The 25,332-nt window shown below is 51.3% G+C and overlaps 1 protein-coding gene across 1 annotated transcript in view; it reads right to left on the bottom strand.

Annotated features, from left to right (window-relative positions):
• Positions 1-2,170: 2,170 nt before the first annotated feature.
• Positions 2,171-25,332, bottom strand: part of TIMP2 (TIMP metallopeptidase inhibitor 2) — a 51,004-nt gene continuing 27,842 nt past the window's right edge. Inside the window, exons 2-5 of the mRNA XM_022589443.2 lie at positions 16,562-16,662; positions 14,379-14,487; positions 6,457-6,581; positions 2,171-5,125 (exon numbers count right to left, since the gene is read on the bottom strand). Of these exons, the coding sequence (XP_022445151.1) occupies positions 4,928-5,125; positions 6,457-6,581; positions 14,379-14,487; positions 16,562-16,662 (533 nt within the window). The 3' untranslated portion in view covers positions 2,171-4,927. The remainder of the gene's footprint in view (positions 5,126-6,456; positions 6,582-14,378; positions 14,488-16,561; positions 16,663-25,332) is intronic.

Here is a 25,332-nt window from a genome sequence, read left to right as displayed (position 1 = left end):
TTGCAGCTCCACCATCTTGGTTTGATTTTAAGTTAGATCAGATAAACAGATCCGGAATAATTAGGAGGGAAAAGATAGTGCCCCTCAAACGTCTGAAGGATTTTCACCAGCCCTGATGGTTCTTCCACTGCCGCCCTGTCCCCCACCCCACCCCCACCCCCGATCATGGTCTCGCGAACTGGATCCTGCAGAGGCTGCTTCTGTGTTTCCACTTGGAACCCACATGTGTCTGTTGGGGGCTCCGACCAGAGAGCAGGTTGTCCTCAGTTGCCCCCATTGCTTTTCTTTCACAGAATGAGCAAGGCTGAGGGGGAAACAGTGGTGTCTGGTAGAATCCCTAACAATCTGGTTACCCCATACGTGGGTCTTCAGGCTGATTTAAAACTGCCTGCAAAGATCAAGAAAACTGGGAAAATTGTTGAAACCGGATCATGAGTGCATGGAGTTCGTTTTGTCATTCTGTGTTTCTGTCTATGTTGGAAAATTTCCACAAGAAGTGTTTTTAAAAAGTCACATTTGACCTAAATACATAAAATGAATGAAGAAGCGTTTGTGTTAAGACCCCCCAATGTGGTCTGCAGGTTGGGACGGGCACCAACGCCAAGTAAGGTCATTTGTATGACACAGAAAGTGTTTGTATTATTCAATATTATTCTAATATGCCTCTGAACCATTTCCCCCATAGATCTCATCACATGGAAAGAACAATCCAGATATTCCTGCAGTGGATGGCATTTAACGCTTGGTCTCGCTAACTCTTCACTGCCTCACGGGGCAGCTATGAGTTTGTTCTTGCTGATGAGGGATCTGCTACAGAAAATGGCCAACATGAATCTTCCGGCTTGTCCCTGGAATAACAAATTCTACAAGTGGGCCAGAGGGTGGTCATGTGTTCGAACATACCATGAACGGACTTTCATATGGTGACTCGCAGTGATATGAGACTCGGTTAAAGTTTAAATGATGATGGGGGGACTTCCCTGGTGGCGCAGTGGTTAAGAATCCGCCTGCCAATGCAGGGGACACGGGTTTGATCCCTGGTCCGGGAAGATGCCACATGCTGCGGAGCAACTAAGCCCACGCGCCACAACTACTGAAGCCCCTGTGCCTAGAACCTGTGCTCCGCAACACGAGAAGCCACCGCAATGAGAAGCCCGTGTACCGCAACGAAGAGTAGCCCCCACTCACAGCAACTAGAGAAAGCCCGCGGGCAGCAACGAAGACCCAACACAGCCAAAAATAAATAAGTAAATAAGTTAACAAAAAGAATGATGATGGGACCATTTTTCCCAGCTTGAGGGGGAGAGAAGGGAGGCAGGGCAGGGAGGCAGGGGAAGGGACTTGAGGGAGCGACTGCAATGTAGGGACCTTATTTGGATCCTGATTCAAAACAACAAACTATAAAAAAGCATTTACGAGACCATCAGAGATGTCTGAACACTGACTAGATCTTCCATGACATTCATGGATTCTAATTATGTTTTCAAGGTGTGATAAAAGTATTTCGGAAATGTTTTGAAAATAGTTTTTGTTTTGGGACTTCCCTGGTGGTCCAGTGGCTAAGACTCTATGCTCCCAATGCAGGGGGCCCAGGTTCAATCCCTGGTCAGGGAACTAGATCCCACACGCCACAACTAAAGATCCCATGTGCCGCAACTAAGACCCGGCGCAGCCAAATCAAAAAATAAATATTAAAAGGATAGTTCTTGTTTTTTTAGAGATATGTACTGAAACATTTACAGATAAAACTGTTTGACATCTGGAATCTTCCCTTACTGATAATCTCGGGCAGGGTGGTTGGGGGAGTGGGTGCAGGAAGAGAAGAAAGACGGTGGGTTCATCGTGGACGATGCAAGATGGTTGCAGGGCTCTGCTTTCATGTGTGAGTGTGTGTGTGTGTGTGTGTGTGTGTGTGTGTGTGTGTGTGTGAAGTCTCCGTAACAGAAAGGGAGAAGTATGTGCTGAATGAAGGGGCCCCGTCCTGCCTCTTGGCCAGTTTAAGAAACCATATTCACTGTCGTCTGCCCCACTCTCTGTCACATCCCACATAGGCCTCTAAGCACCCAGGCCTGCTTCTCAGGGGATAAACCAACCCGCACACCCCCGTGTTCCTAATCTAGAAAGCGGCAGCTCGGAACGTCGGACACGATCACACAGAGATAGCCAGCGCTCTCGTTGATAATACTGTTTATTGTCCACGGACCAAGCGGTCACTCGAGGATGACACAAGGCATCGGAGACGTGCGCTGTCTGCTTGTCGACTTTCAACAACTCTCACGTGTTCCCAGCACAGGAAGGTCTCAGACTTCATATTCCAGCAAAATCACATTGCCCCAAAAGTTAAAAAAAAAAAAAAAACGAACAAAAAAATCCAAACAAAAACGAACAAGATCAACAAAGCTTTAAATTACGGCGGCAAGTCCGATATTTCTTAATACTTATCAAGCCAAGGTTTGGAAATAACTACAATGTAAACTTTATTTTAAATATTTTGAGTTGCTTGCAGAAGACAAGTATAGAGGGAGGAAAGAGCAGTGCTTAGAACATAACATATAAATTAAACAATGCTGAATGGAGCCTTCTTAAACTATATATATAGGGCAATTATTTACCCTTGAGGGTATCTGAGTGGCTTCTCTCGGCCACCACCAGGTACTTCATCTTGACTTTTTTTTTTCTGCTCAGCATGGCTACAAGACGGATGTGCGTAGACTGAATATAAAGGCCATCTTTTAGAACCAACCTACTCAAAGATTCTTTGCTTCGTAATAATTGGAACTGGAGAACAAAAGATGGGAGACGGAAAATCAACGATACTCAAGGAACGGAAGAAAAGGTCTGAAGGAATCACCATCATAGGCTAGCTACCGTGCCATTTCCACTCTGGGTCCACTGCTCCCACGATGCAGAAACCTTTGAAAAAAAAAGGTGCGAGTCTAACCCCTACCAAGGGTAATAAAAAATACAGCACAGGAATGATTACAACTGATGTCAGAAACAAACCAACACATTTAAAAAAATCAGCAGAAACAGGAGTAAATGTTACATATGATAACACCGTACAGGAAGCAGACGGGGGTGGGGTGTTATACTGATTGGAGGGTCTGGTGTTCTCGTATATACTGAAATCACAAGGACTGGTCCATTATGACATCTTACAAACTTTCTATCACTGTACAGCATGAAGACGCCCTTGGAGCGGGCCAGATTCCTGGAGAGTCCCCTAGTCTGCCCTAGAAAGGGAGTCATCAAAATCTGTGCTGACCAGGTCCCGGGTAGGCATGGGGGCTGCATGCCACTGGTGGGGGAGGTCAGGAGTCTTACAGGTGCTTTGGGGTCACCGCAGAATAGAGCAGGCTTAGAAGATGACTTTGGAAGAATTCTGCAGAAGGACCACTCCCAGGCTGACAGACTTCAGTTTCACTGTGTGTGTTTGCATATAGCGTGCATGATAAACTCAGAACAGTTTATCTTTAGAACACAAGTGGGAAGAAAAAGGAGGTCATCTTTACTGTTGCTGAGAAATTTCTGCCTCTGCTAACTCCCAGTTTACTGGCATCAGGAAACCACCTTTAGGGAACAGATAGGTTCCCTAGGTCCCTATGAACTTTCTTAACCGAGAGATCTTCGTAATACAAGAAATATAAGCAGAGGTGGGTACACCTGTAATTTGGGTTCACATATTCTCTAAAAATTCATCTTTAGAAGAATGTCTCTTAAAGCTGGCCACAGAGTCCTGGAGGCCCAGAAAGCAATGAGAATTTTACTGACGCCACCTCCCTCCAAAATCCATCCTTCCCTGGGGAGGACTTCATTCTACGCTTCGTTAACTTCACTCTCGGGAACCCCCGCGTGGCACAGTGACAGTCAGTCTTTGAGGGAGGTCATACTCTAAACCTCTGGCACCTGCTTGGGGGCCTCTGAGGCGTGTTGGGGGACAGAGCGGGACCCAGCTTTTGATGTCCTCAGGATGTGCAGACGGCACAGCCAGCTCATGCCACCAGCCACACACAACCCCTCGCCAAGCAAATTCGTGCCCCTCCACCTAGATGCTGGAGGCCAGAAAGAGAAGCAGGGAGCGAGGGGCCTCAGCAGCTCAGTAAGGAACTACAAGGGCAGCCAAGCCCCGCCCCAGCAAATGTCTGCCCCAGGGCAGAACGTGGCAGGTTCCGCCAAGGGCTGGGGTGTGTGTTGGGGGCCAGGGATGGGAATCAAAGGACTTGGCTGGAGCTGAAGCTCCTTGTCCCTGCATCGCTACGAGGTCTGGGAGGGAGGCTCCCGATGGAATTCTGCAGATTAATACGATTAACTGGGGCTCCATCAAGAGCAAGCCACCGGTCCAGGGCTGCTCCCAGACACACAGAAGTCACAGGTACTGGGAGTCCGTGGTGGGCATGGGGGAGTCTGCGGGGGTACAGGGCACTTACAAGGGGCAGGGCCTGCCACCCTAGGGCCAGAGGTGGAAGCTGCAGCAACTGAGGGACATGCCCCTCTCAAGAGGAAAGGGACCTGGTAGGCCTGCTACACAGTCTGGCAACGACCCTCAAAAGTTTCTGCAAAATGCACACTTCCAGGCTCTGCCCTGACCAGGCTAGGGGACCCTTAAGTGCTGCCTGCTCAGCGTTTGTGACAGTGCCAAGGCTGGGCCTGGGAGGGAAGCCCAAGCGTCCTGCCCCTGCCCGCGCTCAAGGAAGGGAGACCGAGTTGCGCAGTGTCCAGGCTGGCGGGTGGGGTATGGGACCCACCTCTGCCTCCAGACCCACAACGATGTTGAAAAGGAAAATGGGGGTGGGGAGGAGAATCACACTAATTTAGACCCACGTGGATGACTGTTTTATTCATGCTGTTTCCAGGAAGGGATGTCGGAGCTGGACCAGTCTGAACTCTTGGAGGCTTTCAATTGGCCACAGGGGTGCTGGTGGCCTGCTTACGGGTCCTCGATGTCCAGAAACTCCTGCTTGGGGGGTGCCGCTCCACGGTACCACGCACAGGAGCCGTCGCTTCTCTTGATGCAGGCGAAGAACTTGGCCTGGTGCCCGTTGATGCTCTTCTCCGTGACCCAGTCCATCCAGAGGCACTCGTCCGGAGAGGAGATGTAGCACGGGATCATGGGGCAGCGTGTGATCTAAGAAGGGGGACGCAGAGGTGGATTCAGTCAGGGACCAAGGCCACTCACGGGGGCATCTCCAGAACCTGGCAATGCACCTGGCGAAGGTGCTAAAGGGCAGTTTGCAGAATGAATGACCAAGTGAGTGCACCAGGAAGGGAGGGAGCTGGGACTGGAGTCCAACCTGCTCCATCAGTAGCCTTTCCTGAGCCCCATACTCTCCGAATGGTAGTAGGCAGCCTGTCCAAGGCAGGACAGCACACCGTCTCTGCACCCCCAGCTACTGTGAACGCTCCTCCACTTTGGGCCATCTGGTCTACCTTCTCTGAGCATGACAAACTAGCTTCAGCTCAGCCCTGCCCTCCTGGGAGTATAACAATAATAACAATAAAGGGTCTTGAATCTACTGGACAGCTTCAAATCAAATTAAAAGGACGCTGTCTTGCTCCCAAGCACGCATGGGTTTAGAGGGGATCGGCAAGTAGCATTTTGGCAAAAGAACCTGAGTTCACAGGAAGGTGAACACCTCCAGGACAAGCAAAGAAAAAGGAGGAACTTGCTTCTTAACTTCATGTTAGGCACAGAGGAGTTCGCTGGACCTACGTGTAGCTGTAGGTCGGAATTCACGTTCTGAACGAGCTAAGGACAGGAGGGCCCATCTACCAGGATGGGCAGGAGGGCGGCACAAGCAGCACCAACCAGCAGAGGCCAATCCCTGCAGCCTCGCACAGGGCTGCGCTGGGCCAGCATCTTCTGGACCCAGACTCGCATCCTGTGCTGGGGCTGGGGGAGGGGCAGTGCTGATGTGTTAGGAGACAACAGGATGGAAGCCTGCGGGCCGTGGAGGAGATCTCACCTTCTATGGCTGCTTCTAAGCATTAGCGCCGCTGTAACTGTGTTTGGTGCAACCTCTGGGCCGCTTTTAAGAAGAGGGGCTGGGGCTTCAGCACACAGACCCCACATTTACACGGACCCATGCATGGAAATGGCTGGTATGTTGGCAAAAGCGTAGCACCTGGGACACTCTTTCACAAGGCACACAATTCTCTGCCCTTGTACACTTGTAGAAAGATACTCCTAGGACCATGTTCTCCCCACGAAACTCCTCCTCCTAGAAGGCTTCCTTCCTAGAAGCTACAGGCCACATGGTCAGATTCCCCTCACCTCCCAAATGTGCCTGGCTGGACATCCTCACTTGTGGGTAGGCCACACCTCCCCAGAGCCCTGGCCTAAGTTGGGACCCCGAGGACTGAGAGGCCCAGGAAAGCCAGGGATCAAATCCCAGCAGTCCACCCACCTGGAGGAGGTGGTGATGAGGCGAAGCGTGGGAGGAGGTAGTGGCGGCTTACCTTGCACTCACAGCCCATCTGGTACCTGTGGTTCAGGCTCTTCTTCTGGGTGGTGCTCAGGGTGTCCCAGGGCACGATGAAGTCGCAGAGGGTGATGTGCATCTTGCCATTCCCCTCGGCCTTTCCTGAGTAGACAGGGGTCACCAAGCTCAGGACAAGTTCTGGGTTCTCATCCTTCTCCTGCATTTGGATGCGGCTTGGGCACAGGGAGGGTCAGTTCTGACAGTACCGTGTGCTGTGGGCTCAGTTGTGTCCCCTCCAAAATTCAGATGTTGAAGCCCTTACCCCTAGCACGTCAGGATGTGACTGAATTAGGAAAGAAGGCCTTTCAAGAATTGATTAAAATGAGGTCATTAGGGTGAATCCTAATCCAATAGGACTGGTGCCCTTATAAGAGGAAGAGATTAGACACAGACAGACAAAGAGGGACGACCATGTGGGGACACAGGGAGAAAGTGGCCATCCACAAGCCACAGAGAGAGGCCTCAGAAGAAGCCAACCCTGCCAACACCTTGATCTTGGACTTCCAGACTCCAGAATTGTGAGAAAATAAATTTCTGTTGTTTAACCAGTCTGTGGTTTTTGTTATAGCAACCCGAGCACACTCATACACCGTGGAATATTTATTCTGAGTATAAAGGGAATGCAAGCTCACTGTAGAAAACTTAGAAAAGGTAGGAAATAATTTTTTTTAATTAATTAATTTATTTATGGCTGTGTTGGGTCTTTGTTGCTGTGCACGGGCTTCCTTCATTGTGGTGCGCAGGCTCCTCATTGTGGTGGCTTCTCTTGTTGCAGAGCACAGGCTCTAGGCACACGGGCTTCAGTAGTTGCAGCACGCAGCCTCAGTAGTTGTGTCTCACGGGCTCTAGAGCGCAGGCTCCATAGTTGTGGCATGTGGGCTTAGTTGCTCCACGGCATGCGGGATCTTCCCGGACCAGGGCTCGAACCCGTGTCCCCTGCACTGGCAGGTGGATTCTTAACCACTGACTGTGCCACCAGGGACGTCCGGTAGGAAATAATTTTTAAAAACTTCTCTCTTTTCATTACCTAGAGCTAAATTTCGATGCATTTCCTTCCAATATTCTTTTATGCACACGTATTCACACACAAAAAATCATGTTGTACGTAGATTGTATTGTTTCCTGTTTTTTTTCCACCAAATATTTATTCCTAAGCATTTCCTCCATTTGATGTTGAGCTTGTAATTCTGGGTTGTTCCGTTATGAACAGTAAAGACAGAATTTTATAAAGTCAGAAATCTGCCCTGAATTCCTTTTATTGGGGATGATGAGACGCTGTTGGTACCTTAGGCTCCTGACTCAGCCCCCTTCCTCCTTTTGTGAAGAGTTTTCATTGGTGACAGCCCGGGCATTAGCTGAGCAGGAGAAAAAGACAAGCCAGTGCTCTCTGGTGACTGACAAGAACCTAACGACGGCCAGGGAGGTCGTCTAAAATCTTGTCCCTCCTGCTACAATGGCACCTTGTCAAGAGGCACAGATGTCCAGTGATGACACCAGAACCTGGCAGAGAGCGACACGCGATTCCCTCAGAGGCAGACAGAAGCCCCGGGCTGCACCCTGAGCACCTCGGCTTGACAAAGCTGCAGTGCATCCGACTTAATGATCTCAGGCATAGCCCTGGCCACAGACAATCTGCTAATAGAAACATAGCTCAGCGAAGCACTGATGCAGCTTGTCGTCAACCGTGCCCTGGCGGGAGGAAGTAAAACAGAAATCTATTGCCAGGGGAAAGATGAGATGGGCTGCCTGAGGCTGCGAGCGGCACCAGTGACATCCTTTGCCACCTGCCCATCCTTTGCTGGGCAGGTGGCAGGAAGCAGTCCCCAGGTATGAATTTTCATGCTCTTACTTCTTCTTTAAACACGCCTCTTACCTTCAGGAACTCTGTTTTTCTTTGTATCTGTTTAGAGTTGTATGACATTCCAGGTAAAGAAAGGGATCAAGGAGCAGAATGACTACTGCAGCATTCATTCTGATCCTAATAACTAAAAAAATGTACGTCTGGGTGGCCTTAAACTTCAAAAATAGCTATTTTTTTTTCTAGGTCTGTAGCTATTTTCTATGAGTTCAGAATAGATGAGGAGCAAAATGGACAGAAGGCAAGTAACTCCTTCCCACAGCCTGGTTTCTTCTGGCATTTACTACCTTGCCTAGCCTGGTCATTCATCAGAGGCAGGCTGAGTACTCAGTCTGGTCTCTCCCTCCAGACTTCCGGAGCAACTTCCACTGTGTCTGGTGACGGGCACCAATATCCCACTTCACATTGTTCTTTGCCTTTCTTACGTATCTTGTTCCTTAACCAGCTCATAAACATGAAGGGTAAGGGTTGTGTCTTAATCCTTTTTTATCCATAGTTCCCTGCACATAGTAATGGCTCAATAAAAGTCTGCTGACGATGGCGTGGGTATCTGTTCTAACAATGTGCTTCATTATCTTTTTCTTGCCGTCTTCCTCTTTAATCTTTTCACCACGAATTCAAACTTCCACAGAGAACAGACAAAGGCAGGGCATAGAGATGAAATGGAAATTGTATAGTTTCAGTGGTCCCAGTTAGTGGGCTCACATGAGCTTTAACTGTCACGTGTAAATGGTGTAGCATCTCAGAATGTTAAAAGGCGACCCCTTTCAGTAGAGGTAATTAAGACTTGGTTGGGCACGTGAGCATCTGTCTGCCTTGGGAAAAAAAGCAAAGTCTTTCTTGGCTACAGAAAAACAGGAATTAATTAAAATTTGTAACTGAGGGTTGTATGTTTATTTTTCCTTCCGGAGGAGAGGACTGTAGAAGAAAATTACAGGGCCGATTCCATAACAGTTCCTGAACACAAGCGTCTCACGGAGCCAACTCAACATGTGAAGTTGAGTCATCAACCCAGGAGGAGGTGGGCTGCCCCAGGCTATGTGGTCACTCGTGGGGCTGCAGCCAGCGCTGGCTGAGTGGTTTGCTGTGCCCCGTGATTCTTGGTCAGCCCGTTCCAACTCCAGGAAAACAAGATCTAGAGTCTGTTCTTTAGAAATTAAACAGATTTGTTCCAGAGCTGTCTCGCTGAGCCAGGGAAGGAAGTCAGATTAGAGAGGTCCCTCTGTAACGGGGTGAGTCAGCCGCCAGTGGAAGTGCCTTTTATTAATCTTATGTTCCACGGCCAGTTAGGGAACTAAAACGTGTCCCATGTCACTTGCTTGCTTCCAATACTAAATGTGAGGTAGTCAAGATGATAGGCACACAGTCACCACATGAATTCCTCTTCAAGTGTTTTTAATTTCTATTTTAAGTGGAGCTACAATTTGGATGGTTTCATGTGTAGCAAGCTTCTGAAATGTGTGTGGCAATTACTTGTGTAACTGTCTTCTCATTCAGCCTGGGGACAATTGAAGGGGCCTGTGGTAGGAGCAGCACAGGTCACATACATGTTACATGTTACACAGCACATATGAACGGCTGAGCTTCCATGTGGGAAAAATATCAATGTTATCACGAGTGACTTGAAATTATGAGGCTTTCTGCATTTGACTCACAATGCTCCCTTTGGACATGAAGTCTTTCCCTTTCGGAAAAGGGTCTGAGCACAACTGATTTTCCCTCCACGTCCCCCAAAAGAAATAAAAGCAACCACCAGCAAAACAATCACCATGCGGCCACCATGTGGACCTCCACTCTTGTCCTGGACCCACCTGCTAAGCAGCCCTGCGGTTTCCTTGCACTCTCGGGGTAAGCGGAACGGGGCAGGACCCAAGCCCCACGCTCCACGGAGACACTGCTGGGGCTCCTGACTGCTGGACATAAGCCATCTCCCCAGCCTGCCCCAGGATCCGGCCAAAGGGCCCCATGGTCTGGACCACCCATCTCGTGGAATAAAGGGCGGTGCCCCGCTCCTCAGAATCTCAGGGCAAGAGGCAGGTCTGATTGACTGAGAAGGGCCCCAGGATATGAAATAATGTCCAGAGGCTACTGACCTCGAGGGAGGTGACCAACCATGGCTGCTGGGGCTCAGCTCTCCTGAGTGTGTGCAGACTGGCTATTTGGCACCTCTGGAACAAAAGGTCTGCCTTGACCCAGAGGAGGGCAGGTTCTCAGTCCTGGCTGCACACTGGACTCTCCTAGGGAGCTTTACAAATGCTGATGCCGGGGCCCCACCCCTGGAGATTCTGCTTGAATTGGTCTGGGGTGCCACCTGGGCATCAGGATTTTTGCAAACTCCCTGTGGAATTCCAACCAGCAGTGCATGTGAAGGACTGCTGGGTTAGGCGCTGGGGCAGTGAGACTTCTAAACCTGGACCAATGATGGAAGAAGCAGAGTGTAACAGACCCAGGGGTCAGGCGGACCAGGGTCTAAATTCTGGCTGCACCGTTGCACCACTCCCCGGCAGTGTGACGCTGTCAGGGGTGTGCTGAGAAACGCCTGACCAGCAGCTCTCCTGGGAGGAAAAGCTCTGGTGTGTAGCGTTTGCCCTAATTCTGTGGTGTAAATACTCCCCCTCTGGCCAATTTCAAGCTACCACCATGACATCAACCGAAGTTTAACAATCGGCTTGAAAGTGAAAGTGGGTTCAGGCACACACCACGGGACCTGGGAACACGGCTCCAGCCTCTACTCCTCAGTTTTCCTCATCTGTAAAATGGGGATAATAGGGGGTAGTGAGGATTAAATGGAACCCACATGGAAAGCATTTGCAGAACGTCAGTGCCAGGAAAAGGGCACTCCTATTTCTATTAACAGGGAGCTGGTGAAGCCTGATGTAGAGGCCTTTAAGACAGAGCCTCAGCGTGGGTAAGGATTCAGCTGGGCATGTCTGGAAGCAGGTCCTAGCCCACACTGAGGTCGCTTTTCCACCAGGAGCCGCCCACGACAGGATGCAGGCTCTCCCTCCTTGAATAAGGGCTTCGGCAGCTCTGCAGTTTGGCCAGACAGCCCTTAGAGGGCAGTGTGGAGACTCAGCAGGACGGCTGAGGCTCTCATTTTAAAGGGTGTTAGAGACAAGGACAAAAAAAGGACACAGAAAATTAGAAGCCTTTGATTTGCTAGGGCAATAAGGTCGCTGAACCAGGTGTGTCTCCGCCAGCGCCATTTCCTGTGCTACTGTGATGTCACAGTCAGGTTGTCAGCTCTCTGCACTGTGATTTTGTCCTCATCCACTTCTCTCTGTTTGATATTATCTTTCCTACTGTAAAAACAGTAGATACTGCAAATGTGAAATGGTGCAGCTGTTCTGTAAAACAGTCTGTCAGTTCCTCAAATGGTGAAACACAGAGTCACCGTAGGTCCTGCAGTTCCACTCCTAAGTATCTACCCAAGAGAAATGAAAACACACGTCCAGGCAAAAACTTGCACACACATGTTCAGAGCAGCATTGCTCAAAATAGACAAAAGGCAGAAACAACCCCAGTGAAATGCTGAATGGATAGGAGAAATGCTGAATGGATAGGCAAAATGTAGTACATCCATCCAGTGGAATATTATTCGGCCATAAAAAGGAGTGAAGTTCTGATACATGTTACAACATGAACAAAACATTAAAAACATTAAAAACTTTAAAAAACATTATGCTGAAAGAAGCCAGACACAAAGGACCATATGTTACATGATTCCATTCATAAGAAAGTCCAGAGTAAAGAAATCTACAAAGAAAGGTTAGTGGTTGCTGCGAGCTGGGGTCAGGGGAGACTGGGGGTTAGGAAGGTAATAGCTAGAAGGTATAGGGTTTCTTTTTGACTGTGCTGATGGCTGCACACCTCTGCAAGTACACCCAGACCCTTGAATTATACACTTTAAATGGGTGAATTGTATGCTGTGTGAATTATATCTCAATAAAGATGTTAAAAAATAATAGGTGCTCAAAATAAAACATTTAGGAAGTTCAGAAGGGCCTATAAAGGAAGGAAAAAAATCTCCCATTATCCCCAAGGAGAGGGACAAACGTCTTGAGGTACTGACAAAGAGACTCACGGAAGCAGGTGCTGGATGTGAGCATTTTGTGGAAGGGAGGGAGGTACTTGTCCAAGGAGAGATTCCAGAAGCCTCCTTGGCCCCGCTGCACCTCCCTCCCTGCAGCGCCACCCTTGCACGGCCAAGGTCAGTACCTTCTCCCGACACTACCTCTTCTGGGTCCTGGCACCTGCTAGGGTCTCTGCCTCTTTATACCTTTTAAGCATTCACTCACTATTCACATTTCCCCACGTGTGAAACTTATCTTACTTTCTTTAACTTCTTCTCCTGTCCCCCCCGGGTGGGAACATGGGCTTCCTGACAGCAGGGCCCCAGGATCTCTCTTCCTGAACCTCCTGCCATGCCGAGCACAGAGCTAGGTACCTAGTGGGCACCCTAGGTGCTAAACATGTATTGAAACACCCTAGGTGCTAAACATGTATTGAAATGTGTGAATAACCGGGACGGAAGAAAATCCCCCAAATCATGGAGATTTGGATTTGGAATTAATTTTATGATTAAATTGGGATTTGGGGAACAAAATAAGATGTCGGTCTAGGGGAGGTGTCCTGTCTCCTCTTTTTTCTTAAGTTTGTGATCTGACTCCTACTTTCCCTAGAAGAGGGCAGTGAGGTTCCTTGGCTGACCCAGACAGCCCCGGCCAGTATAGGGGCCACCAGCTGCAGACGGCTGTTTGCATTTACATTTAAATCAACTGCAATGAAGTAAAATGAAAGCCCCAGCCCCTCAGTTGCACCAGCCCCAGCTCAAGCGCTCAGCAGCCACGTGTGGTTCATGGCGGCCATACCAGACAGCACGGGCATACAGCATTTACGGCATCACTGGAGGTTCTGTTAGACCAGGGGGGTCTCAACTCGGGGTGATTCTGCCCCCGCCCCAGGAACATCTGGTGATGTCGGAGACCCCACGACTGGGGGGAGGATGTTACAGCAATCAGTGGGTAGAAGCCAGGGATGTAGCTAAATGTCCTACATGCATAGGAAAAGCCCCCCAACAAAGAATGATCTGGTCTCAAATGTCAATAGCGCTGATTATAAGGACACCTGCTCTGGACTCTGGGGGGAAGCCTAGGTGGGTGGGCAGAGGAGGCAGTAGAAAGAAGTAAAGGGAAATCATTTTATGTAAGAATAAAAGAGTATAATTTTTAAAAGGGATGCAACGATAAACAAAATGTGGTCTATCCATACAACAGAGTATTATTCAGCTTTAAAAAAGGAGGCAATTCTGACATTTGCTGCAACATGGCTGACCCCTGAGAACATTATGCTCAGTGAAATCAGCCCATCACAAAAGGGCAAACGCTGTAGGATTCCACTTTTATGAGGTCCCTAGAGGAGTCAGATTCACCGAGACAGAAAGCAGAATGGAGACTGCCAGGGCTGGGGCGAGGGGGGAGTTTAACAGGCATGGAGTCTCAGTTTGGGAAGATGAAAGTTCTGGAGACGGATGGTGGTGATGGTTGTACAACAATGTGAATGTGCTTCATGCCACTGAACTGTACACCTAAGAACGGCTAAAATGGTAAATTTTATGTTATATATATTTTATCACAGTAAAAAAAGAGGGATACGATGAACAAAGCAGCAGGTGAGTAGAGAGCGTAATAATATCAAGAGATTTAAAATGAGGTTTCAACTCTCCTTCCCCGCGTCCTGTCCAGGCTTGAGCACTTCCAGCATCTCACCTCTTTGCGTGCACCTGACCTCAAATTTCCTATGAATACCGGTTTACTTTGTTCCTGCCCCTCAAGTCACATTGGTTCCACCATTCTAACAAGGGGAATGTCTAGGACAGAAGAAAATTCACTAATTCTCTGACGGGAATTAGGCAGGGAATCCCCGAGACTTCCGAATAGCACTGTGTGTATCGTCAGGGCTCTGTTCCACTTTGAGCCGCCCTGCCTCCCCACCCCTGGACGGTCCCTAGGAACGTTCCATGCCCATATCCACATACACACCTGCAATGAGATACTCCTTCTTTCCTCCAATGTCCAGCGAGACCCCGCACACTGCGGAGGAGGGGGCCGTGTAGATAAACTCTATGTCCTTGTCAGGTCCCTTGAACATCTGCAAAGAGGAGGATGGGAAATGTAAACGAATTGGGCGGCACAGCCACGTTCCCATCCCGAACACGGCGGGGCGCCCCAACCTGCGCCCGTGGTACTGCCAACACGGAAAAGGGGATGGAGATGTACCAGTGAGACAGATCAGAAGACGACCATTCCTAACACACAGGATTCCCTGGAGTCACTGATTTACTTCTTAGTGTGGCAGTTGTCACCAGGCTGGGCGTGAGACTGTCATCCAGAAGGACCTGCCTCAGATAACACACCTGCTCTCCCTACCACCTGTGAGGTCATCTCAGAATCCCTGGGAAGGGGCTTATGTATCTCCAGGTGATTCTGACCCATCATGGAGTATCACCACTTTGTGTATTTCCAGGAATTTTACGCACTGGCTACTTGACGGGGACCAGAGCGGAGAGGCGCCTCTCAATTAGGATGTAACTCCTTGGGCAAGTGGAGTTTGACTTTTCAACTTGTGATTTTCTTACAGCCTCTTGGGAACAGACCTGCTGCCCAGGTGAAGGGGTGCATTGTTCCAGTGCCTGGGCAGGAATTGAGAAAGCCACAGCCAGGGAGCTCCTGCGGCCCCATCGGGGACAGTGACAGGCGGTGGCCTGAGTGTGGCCTGAGAACTGCCCTCCACGCCAGTTTTGGGGGTGCAGGCTGCTGGAAGCCGGGTGAGCCGGGGTGGGGGTAATGGAAAGGGGAGCGCACGCATGCACCAGGACCACACAACAGAGGAGCCTAAACACGGCTGTAGATCACAGACACGCGGGCTCCACGATTCCACACGAACTGCATCAGGACTCTCGCTGTGGCTAAAACGAGATTAATAGCGTTGTTTGGTTTTGCGGGGAAGAGTTTCAACAAGCAAACTCAAATGGAACAGGGTCATCCCAATGTCACGACAAACCCGCTTTGCAAGAGCTACACCCCAACTCATGCCAAGAAAGGTTATCAATGACGTCTGTCACCAAAGGGCTGAAAGTGCTTCCTTGCTGTCAACACCTGCCTTTTCACGACCCCTCAATGAGGCGTGAGAGCAGAGATAACTGTCCTTCCCGCTTCATAAATAGAGATGTAGGCACTGGGTCACCTCTTTAAATGACATAGGCACAATGATTAAGCATTTCTTTGACCTTCTGGTAACATTTATGTTCTATTTTTAATTTTTGTAACAAAATTAAATATGGATGGCCACAACTACTAACCAGGTTGAAAAGCTGTTCCTCCAGCTGGAGTCTAGAATCTTCTTCCCTCTTGTAGACCAAGTTAGTTATTGTCAACAACAATAACCTTCCATCAGCACTGGTCCTGTCTTCCCAACTTCCCGCCCACGTCCTCCCCTCTCTCCCTCCCTCCCAAATATGGGCTCCTTGCCATATGACCTCGAACACAACCACCATTCTGAAAACCTAACAAATGCCACCACCCCCTCAGTCTGCAGCCCCCAATGCCTCCCATCCCTCCCCTCCCCCGGCGAAGCATCTTCTCCTTCACCGGCCAGGCTGCCATGTCCATTTCTTTCTCAACTCCCCTCTCTCAGGAAGTTGTCCCAGCACACCTGTCCGCAGGAGTCCTCCTCTGTCCAAATCCCCCCTCCTCTTAGAATGTAAAGCTAACCACACAAGACTAGAGTCCACCCGCAGTTTGGGGGAATTAGGTCACCTGCTCTCACATTGGTTGTGGGCTCCCAGAGGCGACAGCCAAGTTCCCACTGCCTCTGAACCTGCCATGGAGAGGTGAAGAGGCACTCACAGAACGCTCCACAGATGCTGTGAACTTGGTAACTTAAGGCTGAGGCTCATGAAGATGACGTATTTCTGAAATAACCTAGCTGGTGGGAACAGACCACGCCCACACCACTTCTCAGCATTTACGGATTAAGGAAAATCAGATCCACTTGTGGCTTGACGCCCTTGTTCCTAGCCGTCTGCCTCAGAGGTGGCTGGACCGAGTCCTAGGGACCCAGTGGTGCAGTGAGATGGTGGGCCAGCCCCGCCCGGTCCCCGGCCCTGCTCCCAAAGCTCCCACAGCTCTGCCCAATGGAGCAACGCAGGGACAGTGGCCATTACCTTTATTTGCTTGATCTCATACTGAATCCGTTTGATGGGGTTGCCGTAGATGTCATTCCCGGAGTCCACCTCCTTCTCGCTGACGGCTTTGGCCCTGATCACTGCAAAACAAAGACAGGGAGGTGAGCAGAGTCCCCGAAAGACTGCCCTGGCTCTAAGGAGGGGGCAAGGGGCAGCAGGGAGGTGGGAGGTGAGGGGCAAGATGACCCCAGCCCTGGGTACAGCATCGGACTCCATCCCGAGGGGGAGACCAGGAGTGAAGCTAGAGCCCTCTGTCGACAGGGCGCCAGAGCAGAAGCTCTCGTCCCTCACGACAGGGGGCTGCTGGGGCCGTCACTGATTTGAACAACAGCTCGCTGTTGATGTCACGCCTGAGTGCTCTGGGGCTTTTCTTCCTTCTCCCCAGTGTGCATGTACGTGCGGCGGGGGAAGCAGATAAGCACACTGACTGGTCTGCAGTCCTGATCGCGCAGCTAAGGATGGTGAGAGTCCCCACCCCCCATAGCCAACTGGCAATCAGGCTCTCTTGGGCTGAAGGCTGAGGGGGAGTTACCTACCTACGGGGGGCCCCATCACATTTAGGCTGGGGGTCTTCCATCTAAAAGGTCTATCTTGTCAGCCTCCTAACCTGTCCTCAACGTGTCCCTGAGACGCCGCAGGGGTGATTCTCTGTAATAACACACATTCCATCAGAGGCACGGCAGAGGGGGTTGAACATTTTAACTGTTGAATGGGGGCAGGAGACATTCAAGAGCAACTCTAGCAGACATAAGGGACAGATGCCGAGGAAAAAAGGCCAAACAGAAAGAAGGATGATCCTGGAACGTGACGCGAGATGAAGAAGAGGGGAAGAGGTCAGGCTTGGAAGGTTCCGGAATGTTCCCTGGGGCCTAAGGCTGCTCGAGAGCCATGCACCCCAGGGCTTCCTAGTAGCAATTAAGCCAAGACTCTGCTCCAACCCATAACCTGACGGGGCGCGGATCAGCAGTTCACCCTGTCACTTGGGCAGAGCCCTCCCTTTTTTCATTTCGAGGCGCATCAACTGGTGGCACGGCCTGTTATAATGGCTTTAAAAGCTTTGTCCTGGGCTTCCCTGGCGCAGCGGTTGAGAGTCCGCCTGCCAATGCAGGGGACATGGGTTCGTGCCCCGGTCCGGGAGGATCCCACATGACGCGGAACGGCTGGGCCCGTGAGCCATGGCCGCTGAGCCTGCGCGTCCGGAGCCTGTGCTCCGCAACGGGAGAGGCCACAACAGTGAGAGGCCCGTGTACCGCAAAAAAAAACAAAAAACAAAACAGCTTTGTCCTCCAAGATTCGGCTGTTCAGGGTCATGCTGGATGAGGGTCACGTGAGTGTGGGTGTGAGCAAAATAAAGAAACAAGGAGCAGACAGGCTCAGAGGCACCTCCCACCTCCACTCCCCAATGGGCAGCTGGAATCTCAGAGCCCCCAGGCAGGGCTGTCTTTTCCCGCAGAGCAGGGAGGCCCAGGCACGCGTATCCCCATCTGTGCCCATCCCCCTGGACCCCTGAAATGCGCTCTGGATCCCAGCCTGGCACCAGAGCCCCACGCCACAGCCCCAGCGCCCCACCCAGGCCCAAACCCATCCTTATTTTTCCTTCTGTCGGCGCTGAGTCATGACTGACCAAGGCCACAGGTTCCTGTTTCCCAGGCTGAGCCTGGTCCCAACCTACAAAGCCACATCTAGGAAGTGCCACCCTAGAACAGAGGGCCTTGCCCTTGGTAGCTGGTCAACCCGATCCCAGCGTCTCCTCCCATCCCCCACCCATCCTCCCTCCCCAGCACATGTTATCTTTTCTCAGTCATGTCCCGTGCAGTTCAAACATCTTTTTCGGCCGCACACTGCCCTCGTCTAAAACAGAAGACCCTGTGCAACCTGGTGCCAGCCAGTGACTATTTCGGCTGCCGTGGTGGTCCCCCACTCTTGCTGTTCCACCAGTCCATAATACTGCCTGAATCTGAACCTGCTCAGGGGTGTCCATACCTCTAGACAGGCAAGTTTCTTCTGCCTTGAATGCCATCTCCCTCTCTCTGCCTGGAGAACGTCCATTCATCCTTCAAGACCCAGCTGAAATAGCCCTTCCCCATCTTCCCTCAGGGAAATCCTGTCCTCCCATAGCACTTGGTATATTCCGCAACTCTCATCCACTCTGCTGTAAACATGTGTACCCATCTGCTCAGGGCCCTGGGAGCTTCTAACAGACAGAAGCTGTGCTCCAACCACAGAACGGTCAGGGCTCACTATTTGCTGAGCTGACCCTGAGATACTTGGACGGCAGCACAGGTTAGGTTTGTCTTGGTCCCTCTTACGACCTGCCTCATCTATACCTTATTGCAATGCTGCACAAAAAGGTGTTTATGCAAATGAGTAAACATCAGGTTAGTCCTGTCCTAAGTTTGCTCTTCCGCGGCGTCACCCTCAGCTCATGACATCAAATGAACCAGGAACATCCAAAGGAGATGACAGTTCTAAAAGGCGCAATGCTGCCAGATTTTACTATGGTACGCCTAATTCTGCATGCTTTTTGGAACTTTTTGGCACTGCTTTTCAGAGGTCCAGCACCCTGCACGATGCTTACTGCATTATAGGTGTTCAATAAACACACTGCTGGCCATTAGAAAATAAGCAAAAACTCAAAACTACAATGAGGTACCACTGCACATCAGTCAGAATGGCCATCATTAAAAAGTCTACAAATAACAAATGCTGGAGAGGGTGTGGAGAAAAGGGAACCCCCCTACACTGTTGGTGGGAATGTAAATTGGCGCAGCCACTATGGAGAACAGTATGGAGATTCCTCAAAAACTAAAAATAGGGCTTCCCTGGTGGCACAGTGGTTGAGAGTCCGCCTGCCGATGCAGGGGACACGGGTTCGTGCCCCGGTCCGGGAAGATCCCACATGCCGCGGAGCGGCTGGGCCCGTGAGCCATGGCCTCTGAGCCTGCGCGTCCGGAGCCTGTGCTCCGCAACGGGAGAGGCCACAACAGTGAGAGGCCCGCGTACCGCAAAAAAAACCCCAAAAACTAAAAATAGAGTTGCCATATGATCGAGCAATCCCACTCCTGGGCATATATCTGGAGAAAACTATAATTCAAAAAGATACAAGCACCCCTGGGCTTCCCTGGTGGCACAGTGGTTAAGAATCCGCCTGTCAATGCAGGGGACACGGGTTCGAGCCCTGGTCCAGGAAGATCCCACATACCACGGAGCAACTAAACCCATGTGCCACAACTACTGACCCTGTGCTCTAGAGCCCATGAGCCACAACTACTGAGCCTGAGTGCCACAACTACTGAAGTCCACGCACCTAGAGCCTGTGCTCTGCAACAAGAGAAGCCGCCCAATAAGAAGCCCGCGCACCACAATGAAGAGAAGCCTCCACTAGCTGCAACTAGAGAAAAGCTCACGTGCAGCAACAAGGACCCAACACAGCCAAAAAAACCCAAAACAAACGATAAAAGCACCTGGATATTCATAGCAGCACTATTCACAACAGCCAAGACATGGAAACAATCTGAATGTCCATCGACAGATGAATGGATAAAGAAGATGTGGTACATATATACAATGGAATATTACTCAGCCATAGAAAGAATGAAATCATGCCATCTGCAGCAACATGCATGGACCTAGAGATGATCATACTAAGCGAGGTAAGCCAGACAGAGCAAGACAAACACCATATGATGTCACTTATATGTGGAATCTAAAATATGACACAAATGAACATATCTATGAAACAGAAACAGACTCACAGACATAGAGAACAGACTTGTGGTTGCCAAGGGGGGAGGTGGGGAGGGATTGGGAGGTTGGGATTAGCAGATGCAAACTATTATATACAGGATGGATAAACAACAAGGTCCTACTGTAGAGCACAGGGAAGTATATTCCATATCCTGTGATAAATCATAATGGAAAGAATATATATATATGCATAACTGAATCACTTTGCTGTACAGCAGAAATTAGCAACATTGTAAATGAACTATACTTCAATAAAATTAAAAAAAGAAAATAAGCAAAAACTACTCCCCAACAGCCAAGAGACTCCATTCCATTCCACACATCAAGGTCCATGCATTTTTCTCTTATAAAAGCTCCTAAGGCTCCCAGGCAGTCTGAGTTCTTAATTGAAAGGGGGCAGCAGAGGGGCTCCATCCTGCTGTAGCCCCTCCCTGCTGTGTAGCCTCAGGGAAGTTCCCTGACCTCCCTGGGACTCAGCTGCTCACATCGGAAATGGAGACACCTCCGCCAGTATCTGCACACCATCAAGGTGTGGGAGGACTAAGAGATGGGGGGCACATGACGCGGTGCCTGACACACAATGCAGGTGTAGCTCAGGACAGAACAAACACAGCACCTCGGGGACTTCCCTGGTGGCGCAGTGGTTGAGAATCCACCTGCCAATGCAGGGAACACGGGTTCGATCCCTTGTCCGGGAAGATCCCACATGCCGTGGAGCAACTAAGCCTGTGTGCCACAACTACTGAGCCCACATGCCACAACTACTGAAGCCCGCGCGCCTAGAGCCTGTGCTCCGCAACAAGAGAGACCACTGCAGTGGGAAGCCCGTGCACTGCATCGAAGAGCAGCCCCTGCTCACCACAAATAGAGAAAGCCCTTGTGCAGCAACAAAGACCCAATGCAGCCAAAAATAAATGAATAAACAAATAAAAATTAAAAAAAAAAAAGAGAAATGGAAGGAAAGAAAGTGAAGCAAGAGAGAAAAGAAAGCCCAGTTCTATGGAAACCTTCCCCAAAGTGTCAACACCCTCTAACCACAAAAGAGAGATGCTGGGCACACACCTGTCCACGTAGGTACGAGGGATCCACAGCGCTGAGCTGCTCAGGGCAGCAGGTACCATCTGGGCTCAGCACCACTCTGCATGGGGTGGGGTGGGGGGACACAGGCAAAGCATTGGCTGATGAATTGATCACAGCCAGAGGCTCCCACAGGCAAGTTACAGATAGGAGACCTGAGGGGCCCCCCAAGGGAGGGAGGGTGGGGCAGCAGCACAGTGGACCCCAGCCAACTCGGCTGCGGACATCCCGACCCTCAGCTTTCTGCCCCCGGCATGAGCCAGAGTGGAGACTGTCTTCCATGCCAAGCTCAGAGTTCCGAGTCGGACTGTCTTTTAAGTATAAATCCAAAAAGCATGGGCCCCCTCCTGTTGCCCAAAGGGAAAAAGGGGTAAGGTGTGGAAAGGTCTTCAGTAACAGTCCCTGCCTTCGAGGAGATCCAACCCAGGCATGAAGATAGATGATGGACAAGAAAACCAAGAAGCACACTCTTTCCAACTGCCAGTGGCGGACAGAGAAGGAGGCAAGAAGAGCTTTCCAGAAATGTGTTCCCTGCACCTAGCGCAATGGGCATAACCCTGAGCTCCAGACTGGAGGCCACTCCAAGTGAGGGATGGGCCTCTCTTGAGTCCCAGGCCATTTAAAGGACAGGGCTGGAGAGAAGCAAAGAGACCCAAAGAATCTGGGAAGAAGTTAAAATGGAGGCATGGACTCATGTTTACCAAACACCTACTGCATGCTGGGCCTGGTGTTTGGCCCTGGGTTGGGGGATCAGTCTAGGTCCTGTCCACCCCCCGAGTGAGCAGCTCTGCTCCACCATCCTGCCCCTGGGGAACCAGAGGCAGCAGTAGGAGGCAGAGTCTTTATAAAGATTCCTGTTCTAACCGCTCTGGACGCAAAAATGATGGCCTCTCCCTGGGCTGCTCAGATTTTTTCTTCTTTCTCTTCTGCCGTTAACACAACATCTGGGTTTGAGATCAAGGGTGATACACTGGCTGATGAATTCACTGCCAGATGTTGGCTACTGGAATGCACAGCCGTGGACTTAATTCAAAGCACAAGCAACCGCACAGCCCCTGCCCCCACCCCTCAGGCTGTGGACACCACATGACGTCACTTCCCCCGCTAGGAGCCTGCAAAAACAATCCCTAGTCCGCCCAGCCAGATTTGGGATGGAAAAGAACGGGGTGGGTGGAAAGTCAAGGTTGCGGACGACGATCCAAAGAACACAGGCTATGTTCAGACTCCGAGGGATGACAACAGCCCAGGCGAAACCAACGGAGGCCAGACTGTGCCACTGCCCTGGGGGGAGGGGACAGGGAGGAGGCTGGCAGGAAACCTTGGGTGTCCCCAGCATACCCTGTGGCCAGGGATGGTCCAGAGGAGCAGCACACTCGACCAGCCCAGGCCGATTTAAGTCTCTCCCACACCCCGCCAACATCTCAGTCCTCATGTGTCTGCAGACCTTATCGGGGAAGCAATGGAAATTAACAAGCCAAGGACATAGTCTATGGGGGAGCCAGGCCCTGAAAGAGAACTGCCGGTCAGAAGTTCATTTATTTCACACTGAAATAAACTGAATTATCCTGTCTTCCCACGGGCCCAACTTCTCTCCAGAGGAATGCCACATGCTACACGTACGAATGTATCCTGTAGGACCTTTCCCAACGGGGCTACGCTGCTCGGCGTGGGCTCCCGACCCCAGAGCACGGTAACACTGTGGATGTCAGGACTCTGACTTTTAGACATTCACGGCCTTGCACCAACACACTCAACACCCCAGAATCCCCAGACCCCAGAGCCTGCCCAGGCAGAGCTTCCAGCTCAGGGAAAAATCACGGGTCTGCCTGCAATAGGTGCGGGAATCTCCAGAATTCGGAAAAACATCAGTCTAAATACAAGGTCAAAACCCTGAACCGGGCTTCCCTGGTGGCGCAGGTTGGGAGTCCGCCCCGATGCAGGGGACGCGGGTTCGTGCCCCGGTCTGGGAAGATCCCACATGCCGCGGAGCGGCTGGGCCCGTGAGCCATGGCCGCTGAGCCTGCGCGTCCGGAGCCTGTGCTCCGCAACGGGAGAGGCCACAGCAGTGAGAGGCCCGCGTACCGTGGGAAAAAGCCCTGAGCCATCTGAGCCTTATGTGTATGCACTGACTCAGGGCGGCAAGGGAGCCTCAGCGGCAGCAGAGGCCACCGTCACCTCCCCACCCACCTACTGCAGCCTCCAGCTCAGATCGGGAAGGGGCGCCCAGCGAGACAGGCATTAACACGGACCTCGCCGCCCTACTCTTCAGTCTTGATCGCGGCCTCGTGGAAAACGCCCAGTGGTCCCTCCGGCGAGGCACACACGGTCTCAAAGCCATCCGCTGTGCGGGAGAGGTCAGGGGCTTTCGACTGGCTGGCACATTTGCCAAAGACCCTACTGGCCCCAGTCAAGGGTGGGTGGGGGCCACTCCGCTGCTGTGCCTGGAACGCGAGCCCTGGTTTGAGAGTAGAGGGTCACTTGGTCCGTTTCCTTGTCTCTGGGAAAGACTCCACGCCAACCATTTCAGAGGAACTCAGAAAGCAACGATTTTGTCCCACACGAGACCCAGCCCCCACTCACTCCAGGCCAGGCTTCGGACCTCCAGCTCTCCAGGTGTGCTCTGCACTGCTGGGGTACTTGGGGAGGGCTGGAGGGTTCCACACTCTTGTCCACACTCTCCAGAGAAGGGACAGCACGAGGGTAGACATCTACACCCTCAAATCACAGAGCTACCAAAGTCCTCGCTTAATGCCTTCAGCTACATCCCGAGGCTGCCTCTTGGGATGAGTCTCTTGTCCCTTTAGGGTGGACACAGTGACACTGTATGGCTGGTTCACCTGGCGGAGGCCCCTTAACCTTTGAATTTTGATGAACTTGCCCCAAGTCCCAGTGGAGGGTGGACTGGGGTGCCTCCATCCCAGCCACCACTAACCCTTAAGGGTAGAGTCAGAAAATGAGGGGTGCCCCGCTTCCTGTGTCTACACCCCAGACACACAGCCTGCTGCTCTGCCCCACGAAAGCTGTAATGAAGTGATCATGTTTTTCAGAGCCCTGCTCTGGATTACTGAGAGATGCCTAACTGCTTACAAGTAACTAAACCATCTCAGTGGGCTGTGGGGAGCATGATAGAGACACTGTGGGCCTTTGCAATGGGCTGCATCCGCTTCTTTGGGGTGGCGGGCAGACCGCATCAGCTACAGGGCCAGGGGGCGGGTGGATGATGATTTAGAAAGAGGGTCGTGCTCACATGGACTGCAGACCGCTGGGACTCCCCCCTACAGAACGGCACGTGGAAACGGGATGTGGCCGAGCAGCCTGGGAGATGTCACAAGGAATGCATGGCATCAGCGCTGGCCTGGTGCCCAGAAGGCCGTGGGAGCACCTAGCCCCACCTGCCCCTCTGGCCTCACTGTGCACCCAGCCTTCACCTTTCCAGCTGCCCCATGGTGGACATGGCCCTGGGGGCTCTCCCCAAGCACTCAGCTCTGCCTTTCCTGGCCTCAATGCCAGGCCCCTGTTCAGCCAGGGGTGGAGCAGACCTCCTCCAAATTCGCTTTCAGGGAAATGAAGTAATTAAAAACAGCCCTGTGATGATGCAGGGAACCGAGGGCTTCTTCCATCCCTGGAGCAGCTGTGAGAGAACAGACCCACCCCCAGGTCCCCCAAACCTCCCCAACCCCAGGAGCCAACAGATGTCCGCGGCAGGGCTGTGGTGTCCAGTGTGAGGGCAAGACTTGGCCAGCGTGACTCAGGCCAGGGTCAAAAACGCCTGGAATGACAAATGCTCAGAGCAGATGTGTTTTTTCAGGAGTTGAGGGTGGGGCAGGGAGGGTGACGGGTGCAGGACAGACAACAGGAAACAGCAGTACAGCCCCAGCCCTGATCCACGCTGCCCATGAGTCCGGTACCTGGGGATCTGCCAGGTC

This window comes from Delphinapterus leucas, chromosome 19, assembly GCF_059928025.1.
Source record: "Delphinapterus leucas isolate spDelLeu-1000000601 "Yukka" chromosome 19, BTC_Dleu_Yukka2, whole genome shotgun sequence".
NCBI lineage: Eukaryota > Metazoa > Chordata > Mammalia > Artiodactyla > Monodontidae > Delphinapterus > Delphinapterus leucas.
This window is presented reverse-complemented; position numbering and strand designations above follow the sequence as displayed.